This window comes from Temnothorax americanus, unplaced genomic scaffold, assembly GCF_048541705.1.
Source record: "Temnothorax americanus isolate GAGA-0224 unplaced genomic scaffold, ASM4854170v1 Scaffold95, whole genome shotgun sequence".
Taxonomy (NCBI): domain Eukaryota; kingdom Metazoa; phylum Arthropoda; class Insecta; order Hymenoptera; family Formicidae; genus Temnothorax; species Temnothorax americanus.
This window is the reverse complement of record NW_027509818.1, coordinates 61,994-73,266: the sequence shown is the minus strand read 5'-3', so window position 1 is coordinate 73,266 and position 11,273 is coordinate 61,994. Positions and strand designations below refer to the sequence as shown.

General features: G+C 41.3%; 1 protein-coding gene and 1 long non-coding RNA gene across 3 annotated transcripts; one reads left to right on the top strand and one right to left on the bottom strand.

The window, feature by feature from the left end:
• Window positions 1-3,290: 3,290 nt before the first annotated feature.
• Window positions 3,291-5,730, bottom strand: LOC143908437 (uncharacterized). Of its 2 annotated transcripts, XM_077426102.1 has the most exons (3): window positions 4,592-5,720; window positions 4,128-4,327; window positions 3,668-3,873 (listed from the first exon to the last, which is right to left on the bottom strand). In XM_077426102.1, the coding sequence occupies exons 1-3, from the start codon at window positions 5,094-5,096 to the stop codon at window positions 3,802-3,804; spliced, it is 777 nt and encodes a 258-aa protein (XP_077282228.1). In that variant the 5' UTR covers window positions 5,097-5,720; the 3' UTR covers window positions 3,668-3,801. The 2 variants fall into 2 exon arrangements, with proteins under 2 accessions (XP_077282227.1, XP_077282228.1); XM_077426101.1 differs by having other exon boundaries at window positions 3,291-4,327; window positions 4,592-5,730.
• Window positions 5,731-7,295: 1,565 nt separating this feature from the next.
• On the top strand, window positions 7,296-8,472 carry LOC143908444 (uncharacterized). Its single transcript, XR_013260143.1, has 2 exons — window positions 7,296-7,698; window positions 7,797-8,472. It is a non-coding gene; the product is annotated as an uncharacterized LOC143908444 (long non-coding RNA).
• The last annotated feature ends 2,801 nt before the right edge of the window (window positions 8,473-11,273 follow it).

Here is an 11,273-nt window from a genome sequence, read left to right as displayed (position 1 = left end):
GTGGGGTCGGGCTCCTCCTCCGTTGCCTCCTTAGCAAGTCCATCAGCCATCTCATTTCCCAGAATGCCCACATGTGAGGGGATCCACACCAGCACGATCCTCTTGTTTCTCAATCTCTCCAAATTATAAATCAATATTCTGGCCTCTGTGACATACTTATTTTTGTGCACATTCAGATGGTTATTGCAAATAGATTTAAGGACAGATTGACAATCAGACAAAATAATCACTTCGTCGCCACTCTCATATCTTCGCGACCACAGCAGCCGCAGGACAGCACAGACCGCGAAAGCCTCCGCAGTATAAGACGAACATACATTAGGAAGACTTATCTTGAAAGCCTCCTCTTGATCGCAAATCACAATACTAGCACCAGTGGCCATCGCATCTTCCCTACAAGAGCCGTCGGTGAAGATGATATCCGGGTTGTCTTTCAGTTGGAACCTCTCAATTATCTTCTTGATCAAAGCTTGGTCAGAACACTTTTTATTTTTTCTCGCGGCACCGATATCTAAGTCCACTCTCGGAATAAAGGTGTGGGCATTGAAGAATCCGTTGAAGATAAGTGGCTTCTCAGCCGGGCCGATAAGCCTTCTCGTTCTTTCCACTTTACGCCATATCTCCGCAAGGAGGGAGAGTCTATATGCGGGTTGTCTATATCTCTTAAAATTCTCGGCCATCAACAGCCCACGCATCTTATCGCATAGGCCATTAGTGTTGTGTGCAATCGCCTTATTTGCGAAGTTAACGCCCAGCATCAGCGCTCGATCCCTTAGCAGCATCACCTTGGCCTCCGCGATGATCACGTTATTCGGAGTAGAATTCCTATAACCAAGAGCAGTGCGTATCCCAAGATTTTGGGCTCTCTCCAACTTGAGTTGTAACGAGCACTCCCTGGGGAAGAACACGAAGCACGCATAGTCAACAATCGATCTGACGAGACTCTTGTATAGCAATAAAGCTGTGTTGACCTCCATTCCTCTTGAGACCCCACAAAGATATCTAATAATGGAGTTGGCACGGTTAACTTTGCCCCTCACGATCTGAATTTGCTGTTCAAAACTCAGCTTGTTGTCCAGCCAGACACCCAGGAATCTGGCCCCGCCACAATTAAAAACACTGCAACCATTAATGACTATGTTCATATTTCTGTCGATGTACCCGCTCTTGGTGAACTCCACCAATACCGTCTTTCTAGGTTCCAGGTCCAGGCCCAGTCCCCGCAGTCGCTCAGCAACAATATCAATAGTCCTCTGTAATAATAGTCTATTTCTCTCTCGATTCGGTCCACGTACATAAACCCCGATGTCATCAGCAAACTCGACACCCACCGGCAAGCCCGCACATAGACCCTGCGTGTACAATGAATATAGTATCGGGCTCAAGACAGCACCCTGCGGGAGGCCCCGATAAACAAGGCGATCCACAAATAAACCAGAATTAATTGTAAATCGCACTTTTCTACGATACAGCCACGAACTGACAAATCTGGCTATAGCTGGGGGGCAACTAAGCGCTATCAATCTCCTCACCATAATCCAATAGTCCACACTGCCATACGCGGACGAGACATCAAGGAAGGCAGCCAACGTGTATTCGCCAATGCACGTCGTAGATTTGATGTCCGACACAATTCTGACCAGATTATCGGCGCACGACTTACCCCTGCGAAAGCCACTCTGGGACGGGCTAAATTTGTTCTCTTTCTCTGCCCACCAGACCAAACGCTCATTGATCATCTTCTCCATCACTTTGCCAACGCAGGAAGACAGGGATATGGGTCTAACCTTTTCACAGCCGACCTTGTCGATAAAAATCACTTGGTAGTTAAACCAGTCATCAGGAATGCAGCATGTTGACCACACCTTGTTGTAAATCTCCAACAAATGTTCCTTGGCCATGTCAGGAAGGGCCTTGATGGTTTTATACTCAATACCATCAAGCCCCGGGGATAAATCCTTGCGGATCATCTCCAAAGCCCTCGTCATTTCTTCCCGAGTAAACGGTGCATCCAACTCAGCATCAGAGCAACATCCCTCAAAGTCGGAAACCGGCTCCACACCCACGAAAGGAGGAGCAAGACAGTCGACAGAAGACTTCACAACATCCTCCCTATTCTTAGTGGGCCAAGTGTTCCATTCTAAATTTTTTCTGGCGTTCTTGAAAATACGCATAATCTTCCACACATATGATAGGCTGGTAAACCTATCAATGCCCTTGCAGAACTCCTCGAAGCCAATCTTCTTCTTCTGCTTGATGGTTTTTTTAGCTATCGCGGTCGCCCTCTTATACGCGAGCCAATCGTGTAGACTCTTAGTGGACTTAAATGACTTGAAGGATTCCCTTCTGAGGCGAATGGCCTCGTCACATTCAGCGTCCCACCATTTATGAGACGGTTTTCTTCTATTACTAGGAACGTGCGTGGGGGGACCGGCACCTCTCCTGCCCGAGGCCGTCGCAACAGCGCTTCCAATAGAAGCGACAAACGACGAATAGCACACCTCCAGATCCTGCTCCAGGAGAATGCGTCGTTGAGCAACATTCTTCATTTCCTCCTTCATTAGCTCGCAGAATTTATCCCAGTCCGTCTTCTTGGTAGACAACCTGTTGGTAACTTTACCATATATCAAAGGCGAGCTTCCAAACGAAAAAGATAATGGATGATGATCACTGCCCCAAGGATCCGACTCCTGCGAATATGAAACTCCCTCAATAATTTTCCTTGTGCCAAAAAGAAGGTCTAGGTTAGTATCCCTTTGGCCCCTGACACCACTTCGAGAACAAGTGTCCACGTTTACGCACATCAGTTCTTCCTCATCCATGATTTCATGTAACAAGTCACCATTGCCGTTGGTGGTTGGACAGTTCCATAGGATGTTATGGGCGTTAAAGTCTCCCATAATAATTGTATCCAGGCCATTCCCTCTAATAGCATTAAAAATCGGTCTGAAATCATGTCTATTCATCGGCTCACAAGGGTGCCTGTAAACAGCCACAATATTGACATTGCAAGACAAATTATTTGTCTTGACACACACGACATCATACCCCACCGGCAAAGCAACTTGTACTGGAATTTCAGAGAACTCCACAGAATTGCGTAGAGATACAGATACACCACCACTACCCAGTCTGTTGGCACTATTGACAGATTTGAAGTTAGAGAGAGTAACACCTCGTGGACCCTTACATCTTGTTTCTGTTAAAATCACGATGTCATACTCCGAAACGTGTCGGGCCAGTTCCTCCTTACAACTACGGTATCCTCTGCAATTCCACAGAAAGAGCCTGAATTATGTTCTCTCGTGGGAGGGATTCCGTCCCTCACTATTATAACTCTGCGATCCATTTCTACGATAGTCCTCCATATTCATATCCTTTTTGGCACCGTAATCAGCACCGCCTCGTACAGGGAGAGATGCCTCATGTCCTTCCCTCGTTAATGCCTCAATCAGGCCTATCCTAGCCGATGGGAATCTCTTAATGAGAGACATTATACTCGCGACAATCTCACTCACCGCAGCATCCCGCTGCATCGCCTCATCTCCAACCTCACGGCGTACCACTTGAGGCCGAGAGGCTCCTCGATTACCAGGTAAGGCCAATCCTCTTCTGTCCGCGGTAACATCCTCTTCACGGCTATTAAATTGGGCAAAGTAGTTGCCAATACCACTAGAAATAGGCCTCGCTCTGCTTCTAACCTTCGGGGGGTCATTATTAACATAAAAAAATTTACGCGGCGTTGGTTCGCGTGCCTCCGGTATCACGGGCCTCGCCCTCCGCGGCGGCAACGCCGGCCAGCTAGTAGGATCCATCCTGCTGTCCATAGGCCCATCTGTGGGCGAGGGCTTTCCCTCCACCAGTCTTCTCGCACTGTGGAAAGAGATATTGTTATACGCCATAGTTTCATTAATGTTCCTATTCTTCTTGTACATCGGGCAACCACGAAAAGTTGATTTATGCGGACCATGGCAATTGAAACACCGCATAGGTTTTACACATTGGCCATTACCGTGTGTTTTTTCTCCGCACACGATGCAGCGAGTGTCGCTTTTACATGCCACCTTAGTGTGGCCAAACTTAAAACAATTAAAACATTGTTTAGTTTGCGGGATAAACGGCCTTACTCTGAGGTTAACACCGCGTTGGAAAATCTTCAAATTCCTGATATTCTTCGATTTAAATGTAATCATAATGCTGTCCGTAGCCGTGAGAGACGATGTTCTTGCAGCAACGTCCCACCTTCTTCGATACATTCTTTCCAGGCTTAATATATCCGCCCTATCCTGCAACACTTCCCAAAGCTCCGGGATGCCGGCCGGCCAGTCTGTAACAACGCCCCTACTGATAATAAAGCGTTGCGCAATATATGCTTTAATTTTTGAAACTCTTAATTTTTCAATAATACTAAGCGCGCGATTGGCCTCTGTAGCGTTAGCGAATTCCACTTCAGCCGAAAAGTGGTTAAGCATTTCCACGGCAATGGGACAAATATTCGACTCAGAAAGGAGCATCCAAATCTTTATTTCATTCATGCCCTTTCTGGTAGCGGCATGCTGTGGCTCAAGCCTAACGATAATCTTAGCTTTACCTTCGTATTGTTCGTCAAACTCAGTATACCGCTGGAATTCCGGCTTGTTTACACATTTCTTCAGTCCTTGTTCGCTTACTATATATATCTCCTTTTCGATCCTCGGCATGAGATTCACGTCCGTGCTACGTCGCTCGCCGCCGCTGTTCACGTGATCGCCCATGGTTTCAGGCGTACGCTCGTTTTGGCTATTATTATTGATATCTTCGTCTACCGGAGACGTCGTCACACTCGTTTTATCTTTTTTATCACAGTTTATAGAGTCACCCCTATCACAGTTCGTATTGTCCACCCCCGACTCGTTCCCCGGGAGCGTCGGCACTTGCACATCCGTCGAGTTTTCTTCGTCATTAATCTGACTCACTGACGTGGCGCGTTTTTTAGTAATCCCGGCGAACATCATCTCGAGCCGGTCGTTCAACGATAAATTGTCTATAGTGAAGTCGTCAAAGCATTCCTCCGAAAAACTCGACCTCTGTCTCTTATTGCACTGTGACGTGTCCATCGACACGCGCTCATCATCGCCAACATCACTCGGGTCCAGGAGGATTCATCCCTGGAATATCGCTCCCCCTCCGAGAGGGGAGCTACCAAAAATATATAACACCCGCCCGAATAAGAGGATCACCCCGGGACGACACGGAGAGGCAACACGACACCGACTATAACCTAGCAACTATCGATAGCGGTATAGAGCGACTCGCATACACGTCCGACTCGTGCGGCGGTCCGAGCCGGAATGACCGTGAACTATCATATCAGTAATAGGGTTAGGAGACACACCTTCCGTCATGATACTGAGTGCGTTCCTAAAGATATCGAGTTTTAAATCGAACTTGAGATCTGACTCGACCCGACCCTGGCAAACAAAGGCTTAAGGCATAAAACACTGCCTTAAGGTTATAAGCACGGTCTTAAGGTGAAATTTCATGGACAGTGAAAAGCAGCAGCAGATCGTACTGGACCCCTATTCTGTAACTCTAACGACAGTGTCGGTATCGTTATATCGTCGTTGCGCAGCTTTTTTTCCATATAGTATACCTGCGCAACGACAACGTAACGATATCGACACTGTCGTTACGAGTTACAGAATAGGGGTCCTGATTGGCTACAAAATAGATCTAGATACTCGAGAACTTCTCTATTTTGTAGCCAATCAGTACGATCTGCTGCTGCTTTTCACTGCCCATGAAATTTCACCTTTAATACAGGTCTTGAAACGGGATCAAATTTCGAGGGTGGGGATGTCTCGCTTATTGTCCCCGGTTTTAGGACTTGGCATCGCCATTATGCGGCGCAGCCATCGACAGATGTAGCGCAATCAGCCAATCACAGCGTAGTTGCGGCAGTTTCTCTCGAGCTTCGTACGTGTTTATGACGTGTGTTTCTGTGCCACGTGTGTTCATCTTTATTCATCTATAATTGTTATTATGACGAAAGGGTGTATTGTAATAATTAATATTTTACGTATTTTGAAGTCCATTTTTGATTGTACTGGGACGATCAACGACGATTTAGCGTCAACGCTGGATGTTGAATAAATTCATTTCTTCAACTTCATTTCTTGACGCTAGCGTCAAAGCGAAGCCACGTGAGCTTAAAAATAATATTTTTAGTTATATATATATATATATATATATATATATATATATATATAAATTTATATATCTATATAAATAAAAAATATTATTTCTGAAGTTTTTTGCGCGCTGAAAATGAGCGTCAAGAGTCAACATGAAATGGCACCTTTATGACGTCATAAGTGAAAATTAACTGAGTATGGATGTAAATGGGAAGCTACTATTGTTTGCTAACACATTGTTTATGATTTTCACAGGTTATTTATGCAAGCAGGTATTAAAGGTTTACAATTCTTGCACTAATTGCGTAGAAGCTATAAGATCAGATTCTTTGCATGAATCTTCTGTGTCACAATTGGTCGACATTAAATCAAAAGGTGGACTAATACACTCAAATTTACAATTTTTTAAACTGATTTCTCACGTAGAAACATGCTTTGTGAAATATGCATCTTGCAAAAATGTTTTCAATCTTACGCTGGATGAAATGTTTTCTACGTACAAGTTTACTTTTCCTTGCATGGAGCATGCATCCGAAATTTTGTCATATTCTATATTGTATTATATTCGGTTAAAAGAATGAGGCAAAATGCGCACCAAGAAAACTTAAAAATGCCAAAACACAATCTCGTAAAAAAAAATTTCTAAATGGACCAAAACTTAAAATATACTTTACTTTTTTCAATGCAATTCTATGTTTTTACCCTTGGTCCTTTATACACGTATAGTCGCGGTAAGGAGTAGTTGCAACACTTAAAAAAACTAAACTTATTTTAAAAAGCTATAAATATAACTTAAGTACAACTATAACTTATTTTTCTAAACTTATTAAAAAACAAAGTGTTGCAACTACTTCGACCGCTACCCAACAGGATCTTCTATACACATACAATCACTTCTCTGTTCTATTTTCTATTATTTATTCAATGTTTCACTCAAATATTTATTTTATTTTATATTTTTCTTCCTCAAGTGTTTGCAATATTAAAATTTAGATTAATCGTAATACGCGTGCGTCTGCCACTTCTGTAGATTGCAGCGCCGCCCTTATGGATACAAGTCGAAATAATTTATGGGTCGTCAGATGAACTCCCCCCACCACCTTCGTTTCAAGACCTGTAAAGACCGTGGTTATAAGACAGCCATTCTGCTTAGGCCCTATCTAGGCCTCTTGGCCTCTAGTGCAGAAGTGTGTGCTCTGTGCTCCCCGCTTAAAGGCCATCGCACACAAAATGCATAGCTTAGCATAAGCATAGCAAAGGGTGCATCCCGATGGAGAAGAAATAGCGGAACGGAACAGTAACGGAAAAGAGATATGGTGGGGGGTTAACCAATCAGAGTAGTTCCGTTTCAATTCCGTTCCGTTATTTAGTGAGTGGGTTCCCCATGGCACGGAGCTGTTACGGAACGGAAAAGAAACGGAAAAATTTCTAACCTATTCTGTCGAAAGTTCGCAAATAAGTGCAGTGGATCGATCGCTTTGCAACATTTTTATTTTTGCAAATAAAGAGCAATATGTCGTCATCGGTTGGTATTACATGTGAAAATAAAATATGTATGTTAAAATCCTATGTTAATATGTTAATGCTAATTAACCGAATGTGATATACTTTATTAATTTCCAGAAATTCAAATGTGGATATTGCCGCTGGATTGTTTGGTTCGATGAAGACGGAAAACTTTCACATCCTTGCTTAGCAAATCATACGAATTTAATAATGGATAAAGATCGAAATCTCTTTATAAATGGTACGTATATTTGTGTACAAGAGGTACACCTTTACAAGAGGCACCCTTAGGGTGCATCCCGATGGAGAAGAAATAGCGGAACGGAACAGTAACGGAAAAGAGATATGGTGGGGGGTTAACCAATCAGAGTAGTTCCGTTTCAATTCCGTTCCGTTATTTAGTGAGTAGGTTCCCCATGGCACGGAGCTGTTACGGAACGGAAAAGAAACAGAAAAATTTCTAACCTATTCTGTCGAAAGTTCGCAAATAAGTGCAGTGGATCGATTGCTTTGCAACATTTTTATTTTTGCAAATAAAGAACAATATGTCGTCATCGGTAGGTATTACATGTGAAAATAAAATATATATGTTAAAATCCTATGCTAATTAACCGAATGTGATATATTTCATTAATTTCCAGAAATTCAAATGTGGATATGTTCAAAGCGTCCTGTTCAAAGAGCAACAGCATTAATTCCTTCCACATCAACAAGTGACAACCTCAACGTAGATGATGATCTTATTCCCATCATCAATGACAATCCTACGTCACTGTCTCCAGTCTCTCCGGCGTTATTGCTGTTATTCTCACTCTCGACGTGTGTTTCTAAAGAATCTAAATAATAACAGATTTAGTTTTACAACAAATTTATATATCATTTACATATTCTAACCATTAGTTATATTGAATATATATTGCCTCTCTTGTACACAAATATACGTACCATTTATAAAGAGATTTCGATCTTTATCCATTATTAAATTCGTATGATTTGCTAAGCAAGGATGTGAAAGTTTTCCGTCTTCATCGAACCAAACAATCCAGCGGCAATATCCACATTTGAATTTCTGGAAATTAATAAAGTATATCACATTCGGTTAATTAGCATTAACATATTAACATAGGATTTTAACATATATATTTTATTTTCACATGTAATACCTACCGATGACGACATATTGCTCTTTATTTGCAAAAATAAAAATGTTGCAAAGCAATCGATCCACTGCACTGACTGCACTTATTTGCGAACTTTCGACAGAATAGGTTAGAAATTTTTCCGTTTCTTTTCCGTTCCGTAACAGCTCCGTGCCATGGGGAACCCACTCACTAAATAACGGAACGGAATTGAAACGGAACTACTCTGATTGGTTAACCCCCCACCATATCTCTTTTCCGTTACTGTTCCGTTCCGCTATTTCTTCTCCATCGGGATGCACCCTAAGACCGCCAAACCAATGAGCATCCAGCATAAAGTCGCCATATTGATTTACATAAGATAAGCAATAAGGAAATCGACGGTATGGATTCGCTACCGCTTAGGGCCGTGCCTTAAGTTTTTGTTTGTGATTGGCTGATTTGCTTACTGTTTCAGTTTTACTGCTTAAGTTTTTCTATGTGCCACGGCCTTAAGCATAAGAGAACTGATTGGTCTATTTTCTTATGCACATGTGTATGGACCAATCAATTTTCCTATGCTTACGCATTATGCGTTGTACAGAAGTGTGTGCTCCCCGCTTAAAGCCCCTTGCACAATGCCAGGCAACAAACAATAGGAACAGAAAATAACAAAAAGAATCGTTAATTACAATCTAAAAAATTCGAATGCTATTGATTGGTTTGCAACAGGCAATAGGCACAAGCCTCTTGCACAATGTTAGGCAACAAGCAATTGGAACAGAGACAGAAATCAGAAACCTTATATTTATGCAGAATAGACGGTGACACAGGCAATAAACATTTCCGTCACGTTGGAAATTATGTGCCTATATCCTGTTGCCAACCAATCATATTGTTCGAATTTTTTAGGTTTGTATTGACGAATTTGAGGTTATTTCATGTTCCTATTGCCTGTTGCCTAGTACTACGTTTACGCAAACGTTACTTCTGTATTAACTTACGATAATTTACCCGTTTACGCGGAGTAAATTATCGTAAGTTACTACAAAATTCCGTTTACGCGAAGGAAAATCCCGTTTACGCGAACAAATTATCGTAAGTTACTACAGAAGTAACGCTCGCGTAAACGTAGTATAGGTTGCGTTCCAAAATTCACTCTGGGTAACTAAAATCTATAGTTTACGTGACGTACACTATAGCATTTTAGTTAACTAAAGTGAATTTTGGAACGCAGCTTAGGATTGTGCAAGGGGCTAAAGTCCCTATAGGGACTCTACAAGAGGCTACAGAATTTCCAACGTGACGGAAACTTTTTGTCTATTCCTGTGTCAGTGTTTATTCTGCATTTATACATACATGATTTCTGATTTCTATTCCCTGTTCGTTCCTATTGCCTGTTGCCTAACATTGTGCAAAGGGCTTAAGACCCGGTGTTCACGATGCAAGAACTGTGTCCAAGTTTCGATTTAAGCCAATGAAACTGCTGCTTTTCTGTAAGAGCTGCAAGTTGATTGGCTTAAACCAAAACTTGGACCAAGTTCTTGCATCGTGGACACCGGGCATTAAAGTAGCAGTTTCATTGGCTTAAACCGAAACTTGGACACAGTTCACACAGTTTTTGCATCGTGGACACCGGGCTTTATACACGATGCTAGGAATTATCAAGGTCACAGTATAACCATACCCAGTAGCGACACTGAGTGTCGGCACCTTTGATGTAGTTGTCCTCAAGTCACGTGGTACGTCGCCATATTGTCAGATGTACCGGCGCTACAATTGAAATGTACATATATAATTAAAAAATGTATATGAGTATATATAATCAAAAAAGATTTTTTGCGCAATTTTAATTATAATCCAAAGAATTTCTTGAAGTAGAAGAAATGAAAATAATACTTCTGTGTATTTTGTATCATTTTATTTCAAAATTTTTCGTAACTTATTGTGTAAATAGAATTGTAAAATGTATACAAAATATATATAATTATTGAGCTCAAAAGCGAATATAGATCATTGGGCGCAAAAGCTAATATTTTTATTTGTTCTGTCATTGAGTAAAAAATGCATAAAAATATTTAAAAAAATACTTATGTTTATTCCGAATACTTGCGTTAAAATTTCATAATTTTTACTGAAAATTTTAGTAATATATAAATATTAAGATATCCATTTTTTTTTAATTAATTGTTCCTCATGGACATCCTTCAGTAGAAAGAATGTGCTCCAAATGTCAATGTCAACTGAAACAATAATTGGAATAAGTGAAAACATGTAATATTCACTATCATTATGTGCTGTTACTGTATAATACTTACATAAAAAATAGTAAAAATGTTAAAAAAAGTAGCAGAAATGTTAAAAGGAGTAGCAGAAATATTAAAAATTTATTTCAGAAAGTAACACATGCATTTTGACATTCACAAAGTTGCCAAACACATTTAGTTTTATAACAATAAAATTATAAACGAACTTC

Excerpts from the sequence above, each read along its gene's own strand:
- LOC143908437 (XM_077426101.1), bottom strand. The coding sequence starts at position 5,096 with ATGGACACGTCACAGTGCAATAAGAGACAGAGGTCGAGTTTTTCGGAG. Across the intron at positions 4,328-4,591 it reads GTTTGACGAACAATACGAAG|ACTGGCCGGCCGGCATCCCG; the intron begins GTAAAGCTAAGA and ends GCGTTGTTACAG.